This window comes from Epinephelus moara, chromosome 24 (assembly GCF_006386435.1).
Source record: "Epinephelus moara isolate mb chromosome 24, YSFRI_EMoa_1.0, whole genome shotgun sequence".
Lineage (NCBI taxonomy): Eukaryota > Metazoa > Chordata > Actinopteri > Perciformes > Serranidae > Epinephelus > Epinephelus moara.
The window spans coordinates 9,899,630-9,926,472 of NC_065529.1; the positions used below are offsets into that span (position 1 = coordinate 9,899,630).

The 26,843-nt window shown below is 39.8% G+C and overlaps 1 protein-coding gene across 1 annotated transcript in view; it reads right to left on the reverse strand.

The window, feature by feature from the left end:
* The window catches only part of LOC126385360 (copine-9-like), a 329,179-nt gene that overhangs the window by 186,916 nt on the left and 115,420 nt on the right, over window positions 1-26,843 (reverse strand). The window contains exon 5 of the mRNA XM_050036928.1: window positions 8,914-8,953. Coding sequence (XP_049892885.1) covers window positions 8,914-8,953 — 40 coding nt within the window. The remainder of the gene's footprint in view (window positions 1-8,913; window positions 8,954-26,843) is intronic.

Consider the following 26,843-nt stretch of genomic DNA (forward strand, 5'->3'; position numbering starts at 1 on the left):
GCAGGTGACAGTCCGCGGCCGTTTTCAAAACACACTTGTGTCACGCACTCCAAAAGAAACTTGTTGAAACTTTAAACAATAATTTATTGTACAAAATGGGGGAAACAAACGTTGACAAAAACGGTTCCATAATTCATATTAAATTCAAAAGATAACGAAAAAACAGCTAGGCCTATATAAAAATATGTAATTAAAAAAAAATTTTTTTAAAAATATCGAATACCAAATTTTCATAACGAATACCTACCCATAGGAACGAATATTCAAATATCCAAATATTTGGGTACAGCCCTATCCATAAAGGGTTCAAAGTGTTCAGGTTTCATGCAAACACTGTTAAGAAATAAACTGTTTGCTTTTTTCCTCCCAAGATAAAGTCCGTGATTAAATACATTATCTGACTCTTTGTCTTTCTTCACCATCTTTTTAATGAGAGAGGACGAGCGTGTAACTTGCTGCAAGATACTGCTGCTTTCACTAAAACACACTGTTGCCGCTGTTGCGCAAGCTCACACTCAACTCAGGCTGTACTTCAATCCCTGATCACTTTAACTAGTCCCTATTATTAACTGGACATTACACAGGTAGCCACGCCCACACGGTGACAAGCCCCAGATGCACAGCACTTTTTGGCCCCCCCACTTCTGAAATGAATCCGGCGCGCCTGGGCACGGGTGTCAATTTGTTCTTACAAAAGAAACATCTCAGTCTTCTCAGATATATATATTAAAAAAACAGAAAATTGTTTAGTCTCTTTTAATAGAAAACAGAAAATAACTCAGTTTCGGCAAATAGAAAACAAGAAAATATTTGTACCGTTATTTCTTGTACATCACTTTCATCAGGGACCTGACGATGAAGAGGTGTCACTGGTTGGCAAGGATAATCACCGTTCTCAGAAGAACCGCCGGACGACAACACCTGTGTGCCTGGATGCACCGCACTGTCCTCACGTCCCTTGATCAACAGACCTCCTTGTGATGTCCTCCCTCCACACACAGCGCTGCCTTGCCGCGGTTTTGACAGGCGAAGCAACTCGACCCAGTAAACCAGCGCCACCACTCAAATGCGGATGTCACCACCACACTCCAGGCAGTTCGCACTCACCCAGTGTTGACAGGCGAAGAAGTTGAATTCTCTCTCGACCGAGTTAATTCCTCTCTCTCTCTCTCTCTCTCTCTCTCTCTCTCTCTCTCTCCAGCTCCGTCTCTGCATACACTCATGGCCTCTAGCACGACGTAGCAACCAGGCTAACGTTAGCACGGCATGACGGCGGCAGCCTCTTTGATGCTCAAACAGTTCAAACTTTAATAAAGCGTCCGCATACAACCTGCAGAATAATTCTTCCCTTTCTGCAACGATTACCACGGTTTTGCAACTAGACTGGTGTGGGAATACGGCCGGTATCTATTTATTTTCTCCTCTATCGTGCTCTGATGCTCTCTTTCCTCTCTCGTCGGAAAACAAACTGGTGCTCTTGCTGAATACAGCGCTCTGATTGGATGACACGAGAGCCTCACTCAGCGCTCATTGGATGAATATTACAGTCCATCAAAAGAAGCCCCTTAATAAAAAAAAAAACAAAAAAACACTATAACCACATTATAGAGTCCATTTTCTCTCTCTGCTACACAATTATGGGTCTACCTGGGGGGGTGTCTGAATATGTTTTATGGATTTCTGGTAATTTGTAAAAAAAAAAAAAACAAAAAAAAAAAACAGGTGTAATAGGAGATTGAACAGTCATGAATGCATGTTCCACTGTGGAGATATCACCTTGATCCAATAGAGCAATCAGTTTGTTGTGGACGTTTTTTCATATCAATTATAGGACTGTAGTCCAACTTCCTGTAAAAGTTAACATTTGATAGCTGTCTCTTTGGATCTATAGCTATTGGATCATTAACAGAAAAAATATCAGCTTTTGTGGATCATTTTCTACAACCTCTGGTCCTAACACTACCTTAATATACAAAGGATTCGATGGATTTCATTAACATAATTAAATCTATACAAAGAGTGGAAGATTCACATATATTGGTCACCATGGACATTGAATCCCTTTACACCAATGTGCCATTTGATGGGGGTCTCCTGGCTACTAAGTTGTTTCTGGACAACAGATGTGAATGCACTCCCACAACGCAATGTATACTGGACCTTATTCAGGAAATACTTACCGCTAACTATTTTCTTTATGGTAATAAATAAATGGTAATTTTTTCCTCCAGGTCTCGGGAGTTGCAATGGGGTCCAAGATGTCTCCTAGCTTCGCCTCCTTGTATGTGGGCTTCTTTGAAAAAGAACTGATCCTCAATCCACAGCAGAAGCCCTACCTCAAATACATCTCACATTGGAAGAGGTATTTGGACAATGTATTTTTTATATGGACAGGCCCAGAGATGATGCTACAGGAGTTTCATAACGTCATTAATTCTAAAAATGAACATCTTCAATTCACACTGTCTTCTGACAACAACAAGATGAACTTTTTAGACTTTTTGATTCTCAAGGAAAATAACAGTCTCAAAACGGACCTCTATCGAAAACCCACTGACACAAACTCTTTATTACACAGGGATTCTTATCACCCTACTTTCCTTAAAAAGAACATTCCACTGTCTCAATTCAGTCGCATCAGACGGATCTGCAGTTCCGATGAGGATTTTCAAACACACACAAAAGAACTTGAAAAACGATTCAGACAAAGAGGCTACAAGGAGAACTGGATCCACAACGCTTCTTCTCGTTTCTCTAATATGTCACAAACTGAATGTCTTCACACCACCAGACCTAAAAGAACAGACAATGTGACTATATGTGCAATTCAATATTCACCAGTATCCAGTGACATTGAAAAAATTATCAAAAAACACTGATATATTGTGGAAACGGACCCTGTTTTGAAGAATTGTTTTTCCAATCCCCCTCATGTGGTTCACAAAAGACCTCCTAATCTACGTATTTTGTTGGTGAGGGCGGATCCCGTGGCCTTGCAGTTTTCTGCAGCAAAACACAATATTTCTACTCTTAGATACATAGGAATAGAAGTAGTAAAACAGCCACGTAGAGGGGGCGACATAAACACCATGTCACTCAAAAGGGAGTTATTTTGGATACATACATTGGGCACTCTAGCTCCTAAGGGGCTCAATGAAGAATTTGATATCAGACCGCTTCTGTGATCCTTCCACTTTGTTCTCTTTGACAGTTTGGGTGCTTCATTGGGTGGTTCTATTCACTATGAATATATTTGTGCCTAACAAGAAACGCCCTTTTAGATTGTACTATATGACGGCTTCTTGCCTGAGTCCCTCTTAGGGAGTACAAACTATTAGAGGTTTATGTAAATGTGTAAAATTTGTAAATATTATGTATAACTTATTTTTTGTGTGATAACCTGCATAGGTAACCTATGGATTATTTTGTGCCATAATGCTTTTTATACATACTAGTATTATGTGATGAGAGTTGTCGTTTATATGTGGGGGGAACGTTTTTTCCATATATGTCCTTTTTTGTGAATGTATATATGGAAGGTCACTCTTTATAAAGATGTTAGTTCGACCCATTTTTTTCTATATATATTTTTTTCTAATGTTTTCTACTCTGTGTACAGCTGTAATGCATTGCACTGATTGATTGCAGGGACTGTGGGTATTTAAAATGGCGTTTCCACATGTACTCTGTTAACAAGTCTGAGAAAGAGCCTGCGTGTTCGAAACGTCACGAATGACAAAATAAAATTATAAAGTAATGGGAGCTCTATTTGGTGTGCGGATCATCTTTTTCTTTTTCGTCTTCACTTGAGTTTTTTGATCCAGCACCCAACTGAAATTTTCTTTGGGATGTGCGTGTCGCCACCTCTTTTTTTTTTGTTTTTATCAATTAATAGTTTCAGTCATTTTTCAAGCAAAAATGTGAAACATTCACTGGTTCCAGCCTGTAAATGTGAGAATTTTCTGCTTTTCTTTGTCATTTAAGATAGTTCAGTCATGACCACTTTAGTCAAAGAAAACTTGATATTTGGCATTATGGCTCTGTTCTGGGACCTCTCTGCCCTTCCATCAGTCTATTAGAGCTTAGATCGGGCCCAAAAAAGTCAGCCCGACCCGGCCCAAGCCCGTGCACGTTATGTCCGGGACTGGCCCGGCCCGTCCAATTAATTGTAATTATAGGCCCGAGCCCAATTTAAACCCGACATTTTTTCAATAAGTTGGCTGTTATAATTAACGCTCCTTGTCCTTGTCACGCCCGTCAGAGGGATGGGGGGTCCTGGCCCGACCCGGCTTGGGCCTGCGGGCCGGGTCGGGCCGGGCTCGGGCAGAGAATCTAAGCTCTACAGTCTATATGGAAAGCTGAAGGCAGAGGGAGCAAACCTCTCCACCGTCCCCTCAACTCTGTGGGAAGTTTAGATGGAGAGAGCAGTGAATCTGAAAATCAGCAAAAATAGCAAATTATTAATCATGTTTCCATCAGCTCTGATGTTATGTGAATATGACAAGCTGTGCACGTCAAGATAAACAGTGGGTGCCACATGAGATGCCGTAATTAAAGTAGCTTAAAGCAAAACTTACCTTTCTGGAAATTTTACACTTTTCTTTGTTAAGGTTAAAATGCTATTAATAAGCTGATGGCACACTAAAATGTAAGTGAATTACACCAGAAATAAAAACTCATAATTATACCATTCTCATATGGTTCTAAAAAAACTCCGACCAATCATTGCATTTGGAGCGAATGCCCCCGAGTCTGTGAGACAACAAATACACTAGTAACAGAGACGCTTGTGGATATAAGCTAGTAACGGGGATGCTTGTGGATATAAACTTTTCTCCGTAACAATGGCAGACAAATGCGGACCACTGCCTCCACCTCCAGCCGCTCCAACAAGGAAATCAGTTGGCAAAAGAAAGAATATAGCAGAAAAAGCTAACACTAAGAGAGAACTGCAAGAAGAATGCTGCAAGAGCCAAAACTTGGGTCAACATCAGCTCTGCTTTCGAGCGATGGCGAAGGCTGATGCAGCTTCATCCTGAGCTAAAAAGGGACGAGATGGTTGCAGAGTTGCTGCTGGACAGGTATTTTTAGTTTGCCTCTAAGTCTGAATCAACATGGACAGACTCTGCGTACACCGGTGAAGTAAACACGGTACAACAAGAAGTAAATTCTTCAGTGCAATACAGTCACGAGTTTCTAACAGACATTAGAAACTGCTGCAGAGATCTAACGCTGCAACCGAGAGAGCTCAGGATGTGTAGCAAACCTGGCCTGCTACGTCAAGCTAGCCCTGAGATGACCGTGGTTTCGCCTGGAGTTGTCCCGACGGGGAGACGCCAGCAGCGCTGTGTCGTTGCTGGATTGCTGCGTCCTTGTGTTCACTGAGACATGGATGAATGGTAACATATCAGACTGCGGTGCCGTAGCATTGTTCCGACCTCTCATTGTTCCGACCTCTCATTAGTCCGACGTCCCGTTGTTCCGATATGTGATTATACTAGGCTATACTGTATTTGTGTACCATAGAGGATCAGCAACGCAACAAAAGTAAGCTACTGGTCGAGATACAAGTGTCATAGAGAGGAGAGAATGAAACACCATAACCTCCTGTTATTAACTCTGGGGTCCGGGTTGTGTGGGGAGCTTTCCGCGGTGCTGAACGGCTTCCGGCGGGCATATTTCTGCCTTGATGGTGCGCCGCGACCGGCTCTGGGTCAGCTGGGAAAGGCTTGAGGCGGAGCAGGCTCACGGCTTATGTGTTTGTCACTTTCTTTTTCATTTTAACCCACACCATGATCTTTTCCTAACCCTAACCAAGTGGTTTTTCCTAACCAGACCTTAACCACAGGGCATCATGATGATTTCGGAACAACGGGACTTCGGAACAATGGGTATAATATGGTCAGAACAATGGGATGTCGGACCAATGGGCTGTCGGACCAATGGGCAGACCCCAGACTCCAGTGTTGAGCTAACGGGGCTAACACTACATAGAGCAGACAGGGAGGTTGCATCGTCTGGCAAGCTCCGTGGTGGCAGTCTAGCAATATACACAAAAAATTCATGGTGCTGTGATGTGAAGAGGATCTCCCAGTTCTGCTCTCAGGATGTGGAGTTTTTGACTGTGAAATGTTGACCCTTTTCATCTTACTATTGCACTATATGTTCTTTCTTATATGTTGCACAAATTGTTTTTAAATGTTTTGTTTCTTTTTGCTTGGGGTATGCGAAATGTCATTTTGTTTATTGTGCAGCAGCCTAAAGAAGTTTAGTTCAGTTCATAACGTTATATATGACAACACAGCATCCAGTTGCTAATGGCTGTTAGCCTACTGTAGCGTAGCCTCTGAAATATTAACGTTATCTTCCTTATGCGTTTCCACTTACTAGTAACGTTAATGCTACTATCTAATGTTAGCACTGTAACCTTATTCTAAAACTCATCGGTCATCACTGACTCCAGTTGAGTTTTAAAACTCCGGGGTTGCGTTTGACTGTCTTGGTTGTAACGTTATACTCACTCTCTTCTTCCGTGATTCTAATGTTACCTTGCCAACGCCTACGTCTATCACAGACGTAATGAGGACATAATGGAGGAGGGGGGAGTAGGCCTTTGGAGGGAGGTGGAGTTGCAGGAGGAGGGGGATGGGACTTTGGAGGGAGGCGGGAGTTGAGGATGTTCAATTTTGCTGTGTGAACTGCAAGTAAGGTAAGTGTTGCTTTAAGTCAAACCTGAAAGGGTGGAAAACCATGTGGAAAACATGACTCCACACAGATGTAATGTTATCTGCTTCAGACTGTCCGCTGAGGCTGAGAATTCAGTGGACGTTTAGGTCATGTGCTTCATGTACGGCAGGATTTATTGGCTAAGCCTTTTTCCATTGTACTCTGTCGCATTATGTTTTTATTAGTGCACCAGCTTTTCCACCTCAGTCAAATGTAAAGAAAACTTAATGACTCACACACCCATACACACATTTACTCACTCAGTTACTCCCTTATTTATCCACTCACTCACTTTGTCCCACAGTGACTCACTCACACTTCTACAACACCCATGAGTTGAATTTAGACAAGAAAGAAAGAAAGAAAGAAAGAAAGAAAGAAAGAAAGAAAGAAAGAAAGAAAGAAAAGAGATGCAACATTCTGTTGGGGGATTTTGAGATTCCCGTCGTAGTCTCAGTGATGAGCAGATCTACAGCGCAGATGGTGTACTATCTGTGGAACAGCGTGACTCCCTTCATTTTGATATAAACCAGTTAAGCAGTCACAGAAACATGATGAAAGGTCATCATCCAGCTGTATGTTTAACATAATGCTAAGAGCTCAGCTCAGCTCAGGAAGTGACTAGCAGATAAGGAGAAATGAAATAAAGGTGTAACACATGATGTCAGCCTACCTTCTGCTCATCCAGGTGGCACAGCAGTAAGGAAAGGCAGACACAAGTTAGAGCAAAAGCTGAAAAGACACAATGAAAACATCTCAAAGAAATTCTCAAACAAAGGTACTGACAAAGGTAAAAAATAAAAAGAAGAAAAGAAAGGAAAAAAGAGAAAACCTTTACATTTTATATCCTTTACCTCCAATCAGTTGACAAGTTAAACTAGAATTATCCCTTTGTGGTTGTATGCCTCAGTGAACCAGTCAAGTTGCACTTAAAGTTTACATCCATGTCTGTGAAAACATGGATGCTTTACACACATCTTCCCCCCGGCAGCACAGAGGATCTATACAATCAGCACAGTTTCAAGATGGTCACCCAAGATGAGCGTCACATATTCAGTATCTGACCAAATGTCTCAACCTTTGTTCCTGATCTATGATGTTAAATTATGGCCAGAAAAGGGTTTTTGCAGAACACTATGATGTCACAGTGAAGTCGACCTTTGACCTTTAGCGAATGAATTCCTGAACTATGGCAAAAACATGTTTTGTTAGTTCACAGTGACCTTGACATTTGAACTCCAACCTCCAACTTCTAATCAGTTCATCGCTGAGACCAATAATTGTGTCATATTTGAGAAACACCCTCAAGGCCTTCTTGAAATATCAAGTTTACTAAATGAGACAGACGCAAGTTCACAGTGACCTTTGTCCACCACAGTTTACACGGTTCATTGTTGAATTCTAGTGAGCATTTGTGCCAAATTTGAAGAAACTCTCTCCAGGTGTTCTGAAGATATCTAAAGAACAGACCTTTTGATTGGTATTTCCAGTTTTTTAAACACTTATGGCAATGGCATGGGAGTGTCCATGTACAACTTTATTAGCAGCCAAAAACAGTATCTACATGAGTTTATGCAGTGTCACAATGACAGTACAAAGTATATGTCTGATGAGCATTACCTGCACTGGTGTTTAATTTGAATGACAAAATTAGCTGTAGCTGAATAGGCTGATGCTTAGTGAATTTAGCTACCACTGATTTTAGGTAAGCCAACTACCACTGATCCTAAACCAATCCCTGCCCTTGACATACATGAACACGCACACCTCATTATCATAGAAACATTAGGAACACTGGAAAGTTTCCTGTAGTGAGGAAAATAGGAGATGTTTGGTGGGCAAGGAAAACAGTGCATTACTGACCATGTGCTAAGACCAAAATATAATACATTTTTAAATGAAACTAGTAAGTCAGAGATCAGTAGAAGAGTAAAATAAGCAACAATAATTAAGTTACAATACACTTTATCAGCTGAATCAACTTTTTAACCAATCAATTGGACCCTAAGTTTGGAAACCTGCAGAGCTTTATTTCTTTTTAATTAATTATTTAGTGAACAATATTAGTTAGTGATGAATTTTCTTATTTCATATATTTTTTCCACCTCTTGCCAGTTTCAGACCTTCAGACCAGTTTGGTCTTTATCTTGTGGAACAAATTAATAGGATTTCTCAAAGGCTGCTTACATGTTTCGAGAGGTTGGAGCTCCTGGTATCCACATTGTACCTGTAATTTAACGAAAAGACAGTAGACTTTAGGTGTTTTCCTTTGGAATACATACTGCTATCCACTAACAACACAATGCAAGAGACATTCTGGTAAGAACAACAGAGAGACAGGATTCTGAAAGTGGAAAGGGACAAGTTTTTTCTTAACCCTTAAATGGGTTCGTCATTTGAAAGGTTGTGGGGGAGAGTCACTAAGTGGGTGCACTTTATATCATGAGAAACACTGAAGGTGGGGATGGGTCAGCTACTCAGGTCATGTGGCTTCATGCCATCATTCAAAAATAAACTGATCATTTGTATCAAAATCCAAAATGATACATATTTTATGAATGACATATTTTGTATGTTCTTGTTGAAAAGTAATGAATTACATTTTTACAACTTTGATAATCAGGTGTTGAATTGCACAGATAAGGGTATAAAAACAACAAACCTATGGTTATGTTTTGGGGCCTATTCTCTACAGTAATCAATAATATAAAGGTGTGAAACATTGATTACTATTTTTTTTATTCTCATTGTATTGCCACCCAATAGTTCAGTTCAGTTCAGAGGAGGGAACTAGTGAGGAAGACAAGCATTGGGAACAGCAGGAGTTCAATTTGAATGGTAGCTCTTGTGAGGAGGGAGCAAACCAGAGTGAATGAGGAAAGATTTATATGTTGAAGACAGAAGTACTGAACATTGTTCTGTAGAAGATGCAGTGGTTTCACTGTACATACTGTATTGTATATGTCTGTCTACAATAACACCTGGTGTGTTGTCTGGTGAAGTGTCTTAGTGAGTGAGAGGAGAAAAGGAACCATTCCTTTATTTCTCTCACTCCCTCTCTCTTACACACACACACACACACACACACACACACACACACACACACACCGGAGTTAGTATAAATTTACACAGAGGAATAGAGCACCTACTGCTACACCAATCTGCTTCCCTGCACCAGACAAGTTCTCGACTCCACCAACCACAACTATCCATGATAGGATAATGTTGGGACATCACAATGAAGATGATGGTAAAAACATAGGAGTAAGATATTTTGTTAATAAATGTTAATAGGTTGTTGTCTATTCAAAGACTAGATTTGTTTGGAGGCTCAAAACATACTAAATGTAAAACTATTGTTCTGCTTTGTTTTGTTTTTTTCACATTTTGAAAATTTTGCATGTGAAACATGAAAGAAAGTAGCTAATTAACTGGTTGCAAAATGTTTTAAAAGTTGGCACATGACATATTAAATGAGGGGGGAAATGTTGAATTTATACCCTAAATGAGGGAGATACAATATGTAATTTGAAAAATAAAGGTCATATTTTGGAATTAACAAAAAAAAAAAAAAAAAAAAAAAGGAAAGTGTGACAATTGTGCATGTCTGTGTATTTTGGGGCCTGTGAGTACATGACAGTAGAGTGAAAAAACTGAATTTACCCTGGAGTATTAATAAAGTATATCTTCTTCAATTTAGCCTAGATACATTAGAAAATAGGGATTTTGGGGGTGGTGCGGTGGTACAGTGGTTAGCATTGTTACCTCACAGCAAGAGGGTTCCTGGTTCAAAACCAGGGTGGGGGTTTGAACCCCAGGGTGGAGGAACCCTTCTGTGCAGAGTATACATGTTCTCCCAGTGTCAGCATGGGTTTTTTTTATTGATATTTATTATATCTATTTATCATTATCATTGTTATTATCATTATTGTTGTTGTTGTTTTATTAATGTTATTATTATCTTTTGTATTTATTACTACATCTGATGAGATATCAATGCAAATAAACAACTTAGCTAATAATAATAATAATAATAATAATAATAATAATGATAATTATTGTGTCAATGTCTCAATGTCAGCTGGGTTAGGCTCCAGGCCCACCCGCAACCCCTAACTGTTTAAAGGGTTACAGAAAATGAGGTGGCACCCTAGGTGGCTGCCTATGTTGTCTATAGGAAGATCCACCATAAAATGAAGGCTTGATATACAGCACAAAGAATGTGCATCAGCCATTGTGCACCTAACACAGGAAAAGTATAATGCTTTTGTTTTCCTCAGTAGGTAGCTATCCTGGGTTACCAAAAGGTACCAATATGAGTTCTTTGCAGTTACTATCCCCATTAGCAGAAAGGGTGCATGGTGGAGCTATCAAAGTATCTGTGGATTCACATAAATTTGGAAACGAACATAGTGCGTCCCATGTTTCTGGTAGTTACTAGGTTCTGAGGAAAAAAATGTGGTGGAAGGTGGAAGGATGGGTTGGGTGGGGTGTTGTCTGAAAAGAAATACAAGGAAAATTATCTCTGTGTATTTAATTTAACAAGCAACACAGAGATAATGGACAGCTCTCCTGGGAAAACTAAAGATAAAAATCATGTATGCCAATTAAATAATTAGATATGGCCTGCATAGGAGAGATAAGTGATGAAAAATAAATGTATGGATCTGGAGCAGCATTGTTATACTGTATAATGAACTCTGTGATCAAGTTGCAGATTGAAGTCACTTCCTCTCTGGCAGGAATGTGTTTCTTTTTCTTTTTTAAGGCTACTGTGTCCCCAAGGACTTCCTCTTAAGTGCCGTCACCAGGGGCTTCTTTGAAAGGACTCTGTTCATGTTTGACAAAGGAAATCCACCCGTGTGTCGGATAACATTACACAGACATCATGTATTCTTCAGCTCCTCACGTCTCTCTGGATCTCTCTCTGTCTCCCCCTCTGCTCTGCTCATTTGCTGTCAGCATCTTTCTCAAGTCTGCAGAGAAGACAGAGGATGACACTGAGCTCTGCAGAAACCTGCCACAATCTTTTCACCTGTTCTCGGATCTCTCTCTCTCCACTTCAGTTACAGAGCCACATATTTAACCTGACATGCTAACTCCTACAGGAGTTCCATGGCTGCCTAAAGTAAATGGAGCATGGGAGTCTATAACGAGGTTGTAAAAGAAATTCTTTATTGACTCAGAGGAGGAAAAGCACAGAGTACTGAACTGAGCCCGCTGCTCCAACTTTACTATAAAGATGCACTGTACATCTCAGTAGTGTTCAGCTCTCCAGAGAGCAGGCAGGCTTAAAGTAGATGACTGACAAAGCCTCTATATTGTAGTTTTTGTGCCGAAGCCCTGTGGACCAGCTGCTCCCCTGTTAGCCCCTGAAAGCAAAGCTAAAAAAATAAGACTGTCAGACTTCAACAGCAAAGTCTTCAGTGTCTACAACACTTTAAACAGTTGGCACAAAAAACTTCCCCAGTTGCTGAGGCTTTTCATACACTCTACAACAATTTTTGCATTTCAAAGGGAAACAATAGTCTGTAAGAGGAAATGTTGGGAGGACAGTTTGTTGTGTCCCAGGCTCTTCTGCCTTGTTCTCCCTTCCCCCTCTGTCTTTAACAACTGCCTTCCCCCATCTCCTAATATTTGTTTTTACTTCTTTTTCCCAATTTCCTATAGCTCCTCTTTACATGGCCTCATTAAAAAAGACAAACAGATACATAATTATACAACTATTTAAGGCTGAGCAATATATTGATATTATATCAAGACAGACTGTTCACATAAACTGTTCATACACTTTCCTATGAAAAGTAATGCACCCAAATTTGTACATATCCCACGTAATAATGAGCCAGTAATTCATACATAACCCACATATTTTGGAAGGCTGCATTGATGTGACCAATGTGCTGAAGGGAGTAAAGAAGGAAGTGGTCCTGAGTGGTCTTGTAAGGAGGCAGGTTGGGGTGGTGGATAGGTCACAAAACACAGGGCTTTCCTATGGAGATGGGTGTTCAAAACCATGTATGTCCTCACCATCTTAACCCCTAGCCACAGTAACTTTTATTGCCTGAACCTAACCTCTGTAACTTTACGTTAATTACATAAGTTTAGGTTAGGGATGGAACGTAATTTCTATGGAGGATAAGTTGATCAATATTGTGATGTGGGACTAGATATCGTCTCAGATTTTGTACTGTATGTTGTAATATTGGAAGTGTTTTCTTTTCCTGGTTTTAAAGGCGGCATTACAGTATAGTAATATATTTTCCAAACTTGTGTTATTTGCCTTTACCCACTTAGTCATTACATCACATTATATGGATAATCATGAAAAATCTCATTGTGTAAATACTTTGTGAAAGCAAAATAGTCAAACCTAAAGTGCTGTTGCAATATCGATATTGATGTATTTGGTTAAAATAGCTTGATATTGGATTTTCTCCACATTGCGCAGCCCTACAACTGCTTTTGTGTTTGTAATTTGGACCATATCTGTAAACTCTTCAATGACAAAATGTTTAACTGAACATGCAGTTCACTGTCAACATGTGTTATTTATTTTTCTACAATATCCGTAGCTGGCATCTATAGCAAGATTAATTTTTTTATTGTTCTATTTCAGCAATTTAAAGCTCTTCATTAGCTTAAGTCCATCTAATGCTTTATATCAACTCTGCCTTTCATTTCTATGCTGATGATACTGTCCTTTATTGCTGTTCACTCACTCCTACTAAAGTTTTTTTGTATCTTTAGTATGCTTTTGATAGAATGCAAGAATAACCTTGTCAGATGCAACTTGTTCTAAATGCAGAAAAATACCAAACTTGTGATTTTTACAATGTCAAGACCAGTAAATTTTGAGTTGTCCAAGAAAACTTACCAAATGAGGTCAACAAATTGAGTTGGCATCTACTGTTAATTACCTTTTAACTGAAGACCACTTGCCTTTTAAGGCATATAGCCAGTATATCATGAAAAAGCTAAAGCTTATTCTTGGCTTTTACTTCAGAAACAAATCTTGCTTTTCTTTTCATGTCAGACGGAAATTGGTGATAATACCTGTCATTGATTATGGTGATTTGTTGTATATGAATGTCCCTGCTCACTGTCTTCACATGCTGGATAGCATGTATCATAGGGCCCTGAGATTCATTACAAACTGTGGATTACTTACTAACCATTGTGTTTTATACACAGTGAATTTGCCTGCTTTCTGTACATATTGTCTCAGTCACTGGTATGTCTTTATTTACAAGGCTATTGTTGGTTAAATTCCCACCTACTTATCTTCTCTTTTGAAGATAAAATATGGAAATCATTATCTCTGTTCTGGACTTTTTGCATCTTCTTGTGCCAAGTCAAAACTGAATTGGGGAAAAAAAAAAAAAAAGCTTGTGGGTTCTTTGCACCAACAGCATAGAACCATCTGCAGAATGATCATAAGCTTCAGGTCACCTTGAATGAGTTTAAAGCCATGCTGAATTCTATTGAGTCCAGGTCGTCTGTGTGCAACAGTTTTATGTGATTATTTTTTACTCAAATCTATGTGATTTTATGTAAATTTTATTTGTTGTTCAAACTCTGTGTTGCTGCTGTTCTTGACCAGGTCTCCCTTGTAAAAGACATCTTTGATCTCAATGGGAGAAACCTGGTTAAATAAAGACTAAATACATTTTTTTAAAGCATGATTGATTTAAAGCATGAGACAAGACAAGGACTTTCAACATTCAACTTAAACCAGCCTGATTAATCAGTGATGTTGCGCTGTTATTCCGCATGTTCTGTAGAAAAAACACATGACCACAGAATGGGGTTGGCACTGTTGTTCCACCAATAAACTGGCAGCAGAGGTAGAAATAGAGCCGAATCGACGTCTATGTAAAACACAGATACACAGTAGGCCATTTTAGAGGGGACGAAGGGGGTCACCATCCCCCCTGTTAGTAAAATGAACAAAATACATCCCTCTTTTTTGAATGATTACATTTTAGCAAAGCATTTTTAACTGGCACAGCATTTGTAGCATTGTTTTAGTAACCAGAAAACTCACAGACCAATTGCATGGATTAAATCATCTTATGTGATGCTTCTCAGCCAGTCAAATCTGTGCAATTCAGTAACCATTGAGACTCGAGTAAGACACGAGGGTGAAATGTGAGAGAGATGAGACAAGAGACATCAGTCAGTCAGAGAAATAGGAGAGTCAGATGAAATTCACATGGCGTGTTCTAAAGACAGAAAAGTAGACAGTGATGTGACGACCCTTCTCCCATGCTCTTGGTGGCTGTTGCTGGTTCTTTCCTGGTTGTGTTGCAGGAGCTGAGAGGATGAGCCACACCTGGGCCCAGTGTGCGATCTGGTATAAATACCTCCCTCCTTCGTCAGTGTCTCTCTCACTCACAGGAAGACCTCCTCCCAGCCGGCCTGAGGACAGCTTCTGTTTTTTTCTTTAGTTTGTTATCCATACACAGCGCCACGCACCCATACATGCAGCTCACCACTGACCTACTGATTACACATTGTATTAATAATTAACTTATGTTTTTTAATAAATCATTGCTCATGGCAGCCATTTGGTCTTCTTCTTTTGTCACAGCTTTTGAGCCAGACTGTGACAGTGAAAACAGAGCTTTGATAAAGTATGGACAGACTTGTCACTATGAGACAAAGCACAGAGCAGCTTCTGAGCAAATGTACCCGCTCAAATCCAAAATGAGGGCACAGAAAAATGAAACATTTTAAATAATCAATCTATCAAATTATTTATCACATGAAACTATATTATATATTACCACTTCCTACCTGTATATGACAAAAATGCCAAAGAAATTAAGAAATTATTCATTTAATTAAGTAGTTGTATATATATAGTTTATTCATGATAGTTTTAGTTCATGTAGAATAAGCATATCATTTTGTTATAGATTTCTTATAGTCTAATAGACTTTGACCAAAAAAAACGAGAAAGAAATGAGAAGAAAAGAAAAGAAAAAAGAAAAAAACGAGATCTTAACAGAGATCGGTTTGCATTTTTTTTTAGGGCATATACCCTATAGAAAATGGCACTGTTTTTAATTCAATGTGAGTCCTTTTTTAAACACAAGTGTAGTTCTGAAGTGGCAATCTGAATCATTCTCAAGGCAACACCCCACGGCCCCAGTGCAACAGCACTGTCTGCACTGTCTGCGTAATGGCAGACCTTCAACTTTTACATGATGTACATTACTGCTCTTAAGTTTCTTGTGCAATATTTTTACAACATTGAATGCGATTTTACTTTTCAAAATCATGATCACTTGTCAGTATAGTGCAATATCATGTTCTCAAAATCAAAATAATGTGCAGCACTTTGTTCCACCATTTTAGTTCATCTTTAGTAACTCATACTTATCTTACCTCTGTTGTTACTCTGTTAGGCACTGGTACTTTTTGCTTCTTTAACACTTTATATCTTTTACATTATGAATATTTTTACTGATACTTAATACTCCTGGCCCAAAACTGGCCCCAGTGTGTGATCCTGACCCGAGGAACCCACCAGTTGTTCTGGTTGCTACTGGTTTGTGAACATTAATTCTTGGTACTGTAATTTGTGTCAGTGTAACTGAAGCAATCTCTGATACAAGAATTTCATTTGGGATAAATAGAGTTCTGTTGAATTGAATTGAATTAAAATTCTTCACAGTAGCACTGTAGAATCTAAAAGGCCATTTAGAATAGAACAGGAAAAAACTTACATTCTGACTTCAGAGCATTCTTGCATTTTTGCATGATGGTAACCTCAATTCATTCTTTTAGCACTGGTTCATCATTTTGGCTTAGAATGAAATCAATATCTTGTTAAGTACTGGATGGATTAGTGCAACATTTGGTACAGACATGGACTGGTACGCATATCCCAGTTGGTGAAGCCTAATGACTTAGTGATGCTCTGACTTTTACCCAGTTGCCACCATGAGGTTGACGTGTGGTTTTGAGTTCAGTATCTTGACAACTATTTGATAGCTTGACATGAATTTTGGTTCAGACATGCCAATTAGTCAATTACTGAATTGAATATTGGGTTATAGTTCTGTGCAAATGGCACTACTATGCTGCACTATGCTGACTGCTTTGTGTCATTTGGATTATTTAAATTATTATTATTTAGTACTATTTGTTACTATCATTTATGTATTTATCTTGAGTTTGAATATCTGTTAATTTCCATGTTTTGTGCCTGAGAACTCCTTTAAAAATGAGATGGTGCATCTCAGGGGGTTCCTCCTCATTAAACTTTAAGGCTAAATACATTGTGTGACTGGTTTAGTGACACCTAGTTCTTTTTGCCAAGTGGGAGATGTTGTTGTCACTGTCAATTCTAGATATCTCCCACTTGGCATTACAACTACAGTGGGAGGCTGACATGAAAAGTTTTTCACGCTGCTCGTTATTACTGTCTGTGTGACACAAGCCCCAGAGGAGGCTGGTCTATGGAGGCTGAGACAGAGGAGGTTTCTCCTCCTTTATTTCTGAGAGGCAAGAGACCAAAATATAAAAAAAAGAATATTTGGTTGAAATAAACATTTACCAAATCTCAGTATCACTGAAAAATAATTTTCTCTCTTTGAAAAACATCCATTATTAAAATTCTGATTAATATGCTATGTTATGCTATGTTAACAACCAGACTTTGTATATGTTAACAAAGATGAGACGGAGAACAAGCCAGTAGCTCTACAATGATTGATGAGCTTTAAATAGTGAAATTTGCAGGAAAATTGCAGTGATTGAACAAAATTGCATGGTTGCGCAGAATTCACAGGGACTGGCTGGATTTGCCAGTTGTTGCAATCACAACATCCTGTAAGGCAGTCTGTGTGAGAAGGTGTTGGGGACAGTGGGGTGTGGGGGGCAGAGTAAGATGGGCTCCTGCTGTCCTCCTAAGGGCGAGATCTTATCTATTAATTTAATTTGAATTAATTTTTTTCATACTAGTCTGTGATTGCCAAATCATATAAATGATGCTCCACTGGAGGACATCCTTTGCAAACAATCAACAACCAGAATACAACATTGATATTGCATTGAACAAATGATAGTTTTCAAATTTGATCTTCAGTTATTTTCCACTGTCTGTTCTTACATGAGTGAGAATCAGCAGTAAAACAATAGATAGATTCATACAACAGAAAATAGAAAATAAAGTATAACGCATAAATTGTGAACTTCTTTTAAACACATTACTAAAAAAATATATATTTGTCAATGCAATAATTAGCTTGTTGTAGCAGCCCTTAAGGACTGTTAAAATAAGGACAAGAATGGATTCAGACTGGAGGTCATGACAGTGGCAGAACGCTGCCAGGGAGCGGATGGAGAGCTCCACTCTTATGGTGGAGCGCTGGGCCTTACTGCCTCAGCTGTCGGGGCTGGATCCATGGTGGGACAACAGTGGTGTGTGGCAGCCCAACATGATGCTGCCCTCCCCTCACCCAGGACTGGATGCTGTGTAGGCAATGGACTGCTGCACAGGCTGAAGTGACACATTACACACATAAAGGGTTCACTCCTATCCACAGCCTGCAGTGAATCCTTTTGAGAAATCCAATCCAATTTTCAGTGTCACCAGCTGCCACTGGACACGACACCATCACAGCAAACACCCCAGTTTCCAGGGTCAAAGTCTGGTGTTTTTTACTCCCAACCAGGGGTGTAAATATCGACAGGGCAGGCTGTGCTGTTGCACTGGGGCGCGTGGGATGGGGTGCCTGTAGAGAGAGTAGGTGGAGGGCCTACTCTCTCTAGAGTAGAGAATGGGCCCTTGTGAGTGACTCACCTTGCCACCTCGAAATACACCTGCATTCAAAGAAGAACACACGTTAAAATACAAATGCTGTTATCTGCTTTATATGCCCTTGATCTCCGTCTAACCCTTTTTTGCTTTTGTGAAATAGTTAGTAGAAATCTGTAACAAAATTTAATGTTTGTTTTACAGAAACTATAAATAAACTGATGAATAAAAAAAACACTTGATGAATAATTTCTTGTTTTATTTGTAGTTTGTATGTTGATGCTGTCCCACGTCAAGTCTCGTCATGTGACAAATCTATAAAATATACAGTAGCTGTTTCAATGCAAAATCTGGCACTAGGGCCTTAATAATAGTATGCACTGGGGCGCATCCTATATACCGTACGCCTCTGCTCCCACCCATTTACCCCAACCTCCTCTATGACTTTACTGCAGTAACAAAACATCCTAGATTGGTAAAAATGTATATGCTTCCTCCAAAATGCAATTGTGTTGTAAAATAAATGTGTAATAGGGGACAAAGTATGGAGACAGGGTTCCTCTACCACACTGCTCGCCCCTCAGTCTTGTAGCTCTGTGATGGACAGGTGAAGGTTCTGCATGGTGAGAAAAGAGACCAACACAAAGCTGTAGCGAGACAGGACTGACAACTGTGTGATGAACTGACTAACATACCCTGCATCAAGAATAGGTGGGAATGTAAGTTTCAGAATTTTCAGCAAATAAATTCTGTACATACCACCTCTTTCTCTAGTTGGCCAGTTGAGAGGGCATGAGTTATTTTGGAAAATGAATATAATGTCAGCACCCACTAAAATCACGTAAGTTGCCTGCTACTTTCTGGGTTTCATTTTTTCTCGCTTCGGCATGTGCCAAGTGTCGGGTTATAGGGCTTTGAAGAGGAAAGTAAAAGCCAGGGACTAATGGAAATAATGGAATTGAGAGGGAATGTGAAAGAGCCACCAGCTACATATACCACCAGCTGTGGCACTGCAACTTACCCAAAAGTGCCAAATGCAGTGCTCTCTGCCATTTAAAAGAGTCACTTCACACCCCCTACTCACACTTTCATTAAATCTCTATCCTCTGTGTATCACCACTAGTCTTCAATCTCTCCCCTCCTCCATTTCAACTGAAATCTCCCGTTCTCCCTACCCCCCACACTTGCTTTGTAAAAACCTCCTTCTTCAGCGATGTCAAATTGAGCCCTATGCCGAGCTTGGGTGGTATCAAATGAAATTACCACACAGTAGGATAAGCCTGTGAGCTATGGCCAAATGAGATTTGAGTGTGGAGGAGCTATAGAGTTGCAAAAAAAACAATCTAATGACCTTGATTTACATGGCAGGCGGCAGGAGAGCTGCAGGGCTTCTTATCATAAATGAAGGTGAACAATGAAAACAGTTTACGTTTTGATACACTGTAGGTCACCTTCAGATTTCATCATATCCCTCCCTTCCTGTATTTTTTTTATTTTGTATTTCTTTGTGCAGATCACACAATGTAAAACTACAGGGGTCTTTTGTGAATTGGGATCCTCACATTTGAGCTGCACTAGATCAGAATCTGTGTTAGAAATTTAGGGTTTAGCTTCCTTTGTGCCAGAGACTCCTTAGACTCTGGTTTATTAAAAAACTCGGATTTTCCTCTCTTCATTGCAGACATTTACTCATATTCTTAAAAGCCGGCAGTAAAAGCATTACACTGTGCAAAATGTTCAGTAGTCATTTGAGCTGATCATGGTGGTGATCAGTGCAGGGAGATCACATTACAGTTATCTGATTGTCATTCAGTGAAAACTAACACTATAATGAGAAGGTTACCTTTCTAACACCAATCATCATCCACCATGTGTGGAGGCAAACTACATCAAAGAAAGGCTAAACAAAGTCCAAATCTATTTGGGAACAAACCTTTTAGGGGCCGCTCTCTCACTTCACTTTTTATGACGCTCTGATGAAATATTTTTACATTTGTCTGTAATGAAGACCAATAGACCCTTTGCTAAGCCTGCCCCTTTGTGATGGTCTGCAAAGCTCTTGGAGCTTGCACAGAGTCCACACTGTAAATAATTGCATTCCTTGATGAAATATTAGCAATTATTCCGAAAAAATCATTTCTGAGAGAAGCAGGCAGAGGCGTCTACAATATGTTTTTGAAGGAATTATTCAGGATGTCAAACTGACTCAGCAGCAACAGGTTAAAAAGATGAAGACAGTTAGAAGCTAAAGCCTAACTATAGGCTACAGATCACCAACAGCCACCAGACCAGGCGGCCATGGGAAGCTGCAGGGGAAGCCAAACACAGTTCATCGTTTTCCTTCAATGGTTCCTTTTGAGCCAACACATTCTCACTCTGATCTCATCGCACCGTCCACACTGAGATATGACATGTAAGGTACCCTGAGTGAGTTGGCTGTTGATGTTCTGGGACACCGTGTCAACTTATGCGTGTTACATGCATTGCTTGTTTTCAAAATACACTTCTGTTTTCACAGGAAATGTACAATTTGCCTACAGCCTAATTCAAAATAAACTTTCTACATCTGTATAACACTGTGAATGCTTGTGGTTACATTTTGTCAACACAGGCATGTGTTGGGGTTTAGGCAACAAAAGCACATGGTTGTGTCTAGTAAAAAAAGAACAGGTTTACAATCATACGGGAAGGGAACATCAGCCTCCCGGGTGCAAGTCAGTGGTTGTTGGACCCATCCACCACACAGCAACTGGCTGCGTATCATGCCAAGGTGAAAGGACAGCTTTCTTAGTCAGTGTCTAACGCTGGAAGTCACTGACCAAGTGCTGGTTTTGATGGCTTTAGAGTGAGACCAAAGGTCTAGATTCAGTATTATTCTCCTCTTGCACTCCACCCCCATTTTGTGGCGAAAACGCCTAAAATGACATAACCAATTTAAAATGACTGTAGCCTCTGAACCACTCTGACTACATGCATGCATGAGGTCTTGCCAGAAAGAAAACTCCCTTAAGTTTCTTGTGAAAGTGTCAGAAACACTCTAGTTGATACAGAGACAGAGTAATGGGCCTCTAAAATCAGTAAAAAGTTGAAGATTTTGCCTAAAATAAAATAAAAAATGATTTTCAGGAGGAATAACTGCTGTAGTTTCATCTGAGCAGGTAAATGACACTGTGAGGCTGTAGGCACACTATCAGTGAACATTTGTGTCAAATTTGAGGAAGATTGTTCTATGACCATTCTACAGTGTTTTTTCCATGAAAAGATCCAGGCGGAGCTACAAATGACAAGAGCGCTCACTCCGCTTCAAAACAGTACTATCAGTGATCAAACAACACTCAGCCAGCTTCAAACATTGTACCTTATTGAAATCAGGTGTGATTATGATAGCTGATGTTGTTTATGACAGAAACACCATAAAACATCACCAAATAAAGCCATATGAAATGTGAAAGTTATGATCCCACTTTCTAGACGGTATATCTCAGCCAAAAATAGTGGTAGGAGTGAGACTCTTACCTTTTATAAAACAGCTATGTGCCCACTTGCCGCTCCGCATGACATCGCGAGTAATCCTTTAACTTTTCCCCTTGAAAAACGACATGACATGGCTTGTCACCACTCATCGCGATTTTGGACTCTATGTGTTTAGGCTGCTCTGGTGCGAAATCCATAAGAAATAAAAGAAAAACAATGCCAGATTCAGGAAGCCGAGAGCTTACTGAATCCGGTGATACCAAACATCACATGGTTTGATGACGTAGTGCGCCTGTGAGATACATTTAACAGAGGAGGAGGGGAGCGCGGACGCCGGCGTCCGAGGGGAGTTAGAGAGGTTAAAAAGAAAAAGTAGCATTTGTAAGCATTCAGTTGGCTAAAAAAAAACCAAAAAAAACATTCAGTAGGCTGCTGGCTAGCTAACGCTACACTTTTCAGGGCTTAAATCTGGTTTTGGAACAGGGAAGAAATGTATATCTCCTTCTAATCTCTACAGTAATTAGTATCATTGTTACATGACTTGCACAATGCAACGTGTAGCTCATGATCCACAAAACCATCCTAAATGTGAAGATAATCTGAAACATTGCATGAGAGTCTATGGAGCACAGCCATGCAGTTGTCAGACCCTTGTTGGAACTTGCTGATGCAATGCAATGGTTTGTCAGTCTGAGTTGAGGGGAGGGAGTTAGCAAAGGGTCAATTGGACATTGAGTTGAGATTATTATGTCATGCTGGGCAACATTTTTATTCTATTCTGTGTATTATGGCTTGCACCACATGGGATGTATTAAATGACGATCATGAACATCAAGTGTCAAGTCACATTTTTTCAAGTCACCTGCAATGCATAATAGCAGGTTTGGCAGCAGAACGATCTGCTGCCATAGACAACTGTATGACAACAACACCCCAGCATTTTTAATATTTCCTCTAGGGATGTTACCACACAGAGTAAAAGGGGGAAATGATGGTGTGAAACAGCAGAGGCACTTTGTCAACCCGCTGAGTTAACGTTACTGTCATTAGCATCAAGCTAGCAAACAATGGTACATCCTCACGGTCGGACATAAAGTAATAACATTAACAAATAGCGGCGGGGCTTTTACTCACCACAACTGCAGAGGCTCCCAGCTTCATTTGAAACAAACTACATTATAGACGGTCCGTTATTTATTAATCCCTCTGTGTGTTTATATATTTACTTTTTATCCGCTCCGTTGTCTTTGTAAAGTTAACATATCGCACCGTCATTTCAAACTCAACACTTGTTTCAAATTAAAAGCCCCTTATAACCTCGGCTGAGAGAATCCCTCCATTTTCTAAATAGGCTTTTATTCTGAAACATTTGTCAGAACTTCCTGTGGAAGATACAGTAGCTTGATAGTTTACGTATGGCGCTTCAAATGTAGCTCCTGCCATCTGCTGACGCTTTTAGGTGACTACAACAACATGTCGGCTGGCACATGAACAGACACAGTGACTCAAATAATTGTGAAAGTAATAAAAATAGGACAAGAATAACCCGATGACATCACACACGCCGTGAAAGACGGCCGGGGATAATTGGTGAGTACCAGCGTGTAGTGTGTACCAGGCATAATGCAAGTCCTGAGTCTGAAATATGTCTGTCAGCGAGTCCTACTCCACCTATTTAGACTCCACCGTAGACAACGGCAGCATTTCTCCGACCACGTAGCGAGCCACAAGCTCCGTGGCTTCCGCAGCATGCAAAATTGACTTGAAAAGACGTAATTTACTCCACTTTTATAGCATAATTTCACACCATGGTCAGTTAGCCTGCAGGTGTGCTGTGTTTACATGGCAACTTGCGAGACTCGAGAACAAGAACGCCTCTGAACATTCACGAGTCTCGCGCCAGTAGTGTGAGAAAGATAGGCAGATTGGCGTGGCATCTGCAGTGATGCGCTGCACTGGACCATTGTGGTGAAAAGGGAGCCGAGCTGGAAAGTGAAGCTTTCATTGTCAGTGACTGAAATAATGAAATTGTGGATACAAGCGGCCAAAATGAGTTTCCTCCGTGGGGTAGGGCAGTCAGAGCTACAGGCTACAGTGAGGCTAAAAACAGAGTTCATATGACGTTTTTCGAAACAACAGCACACTTGGATCACTACGGATGAGCAGTATGGAGATACTTTGTGGATTCAATTTTGTGTTCTTGGACATTAGTCTGGGGCGCCGTCTGCCATTAGGTGTGCTAGCCGCTGCCCCCACCGATCTCCGCAAGGGATGTGAGGACTCTAAAACTTCACCAGAGCCTCCATCGGCATATGGGTGAGTAGATAATGGCTGAATTTTCATTTTTAGGTGCACTATCCCTTTAAGGAGAGTCATTAGCTATTAATCACATTTTAAAAGTTTTGAGATAATGGACAACATTACAAAACTGACATCACTTCATTTTAACGTCCGTAATTTCTGCTGTATTTGGTGTATTTCTCACTACGTTTCAGTGAACATTATGTATTTGCTTTACATTTTATGTTATACATTGGCGGGTTTCAGGACTGTAAAGAAAGAAGCTTTAACAAGCTGTGTATTGCAGTGTAAGGGGGGTCAGGATGTGGTTTACATATTCAGTCTGCATCATGGATGAGGCCTCTTTAATTCACAGTCTAGGCCTGGAAACAGCAGAGTGCAGCATATATAGAAAAACCTAATTACACACCACTGCACGGCATGTTAAGTTAAGGTCTGGTTCATTCCTTTAGGGTGCAGGAACAAAATGTAGAACAACCTTAATTACATTTTTCTACAATAACCAGTGATTGCAGCACCTGTGCTCTCAGTGTGATGGAATTTACGCTATTAGCACTCATGGCTAGGTTTATGGTCTTTTAAGTATTTGTTTGGTTCTACAGTGGACTGGTCTGGTGGGTGTTAATAAGCTCACACTATTACAAGTTCAGTGTCTGAAGCAGCTTCCCTTCTCTATAATGCTGAGCTCAGAAATTGTTTTGCAAAGTTCAGACACTGTTTTATCGAACCTAACCTCTGTTAGAACTCAACTACCTCTAAATACAATAGTCATGTGCTTTCCACTCCCTATTATGGCTATTTTGGATTTTATGACTTTATTGAAACCTTGGAACCTGTAACATTATAATGTTAAATCCCATTACTAACGTATTTATTTGCTCTAACTAAGTAAGTTTTTTGAGTATAAGTCAACAACCTAAATCCCAGCTATAGTCAGATGCTGGACATACTGGCGTTCTTCCTAAACTTCTGTTTTTAATATATTGGTCAATCAGATATGTTGCTTGGGTCAAAAGTACAAATCTGAAAGTTGTGATGCTATGTAAAACATAAATAAAAAGAGAATGCAATGACTTGCAAACCTTTTTTTTTTTTTTTAAAAAGAGAATGCAATGACTTGCAAACCTTTTTTTTTTTTTTTTTGTAAATATGTTTTATTGGTTTTNGCTATGTAAAACATAAATAAAAAGAGAATGCAATGACTTGCAAACCTTTTTTTTTTTTTTTTGTAAATATGTTTTATTGGTTTTTTACAATTATTATCCCACAGAGATGAAAAATACAGAACAAATGCATATCACTTCAATTTACATATTCATCCCCAAAATGTAGAAGAGCATTGTTCAGCAGATATATTAACACAGTGAGTTCACCATTCCCATCCCCTCCCACCCACCCACCCATAGGTTTACATGATATNGGTTCCAAATATCTCACTAAAAGCTTTGAAAATACTTTTCCAAAAGGTGGAGAGGTTCGGACACCACCAGAACGTGTATTAGGTCTGCTGGCTGTCCTCTACACTGGGGGCATAATGGATTAACATTCGGATAGATCTTTGCCAGCCTGGCCTTAGTAAAGTGAGCTCCATGTACCACTTTCAATTGGATTAGACCGTGCTTAGCAGACGTAGATGATGTGTTTATCAGATTTAAGATGGAGTCCCATTGATCGTCTTTAAAAACTACTCCAAGGTCAGAATCCCAGGCCTTCCTTAACTTTTCAGTGGAGTGTGGGTTAATGCTCTGGATAAGATCATAGATCTGGGCTACCAGTCCTCTCCGGTCTGATTTCAGTTCAAGAATATATTCAATATGTGATTTTATGGGTTTATCCGGAAACGAACTAAATGACTTTTGTACGAAGCTCCTAACCTGTAAGTAACAGAAGAAATGGTTCTTGGGCAAGTTGTAGGTTTGGGATAGTTGGGAGAAAGACATAAATATGTCTTCTGTATATAAGTTACACATTGATTTGATTCCTTTGTTGAACCACAGACTGAATGCAGGATCAGTACAGGAGGGAGTGAACATGTGGTTTGACTTAACAGGTGAGAGGATAGAAGGTCCCTGTAGCCCAAAATGTTTTCTAAAATGAACCCATATTCTTATGGTGTGATTAACGATTGTATTTGAACTCAAATTATTGCTAACAAGGGGCAAGGCCGCACAAATCACTGAGCCTAAGTGGTGTTGGCTTGATGAAAGCTCCAATTGCACCCAGTCTGCTTTATCTGTGATTGGTTTATCTTCAAGCCAGTGAATTAATTTCTGGATGTTGCATGTCCAATAATAAAAAATAAAATTTGGCAACGCAAGCCCTCCTGAGCGTTTAGATCCTTGTAGGTGGGTCTTGCTAATACAACTAGGTTTATTCGCCCACATGAAAGAGACAATGGTTTTATCGAGTGTTTTAAAGAAAGTTTTTTTAATTAAAATTGGGATGTTTTGGAAAAGATATAAAAATTTTGGCAATACTATCATTTTAATAAGGTTAACACGTCCTGCTACTGACAATGGTAGAGAGGCCCATTTGTTCATATCCTGCTTACATTTGTTAAGGACTGCCATAA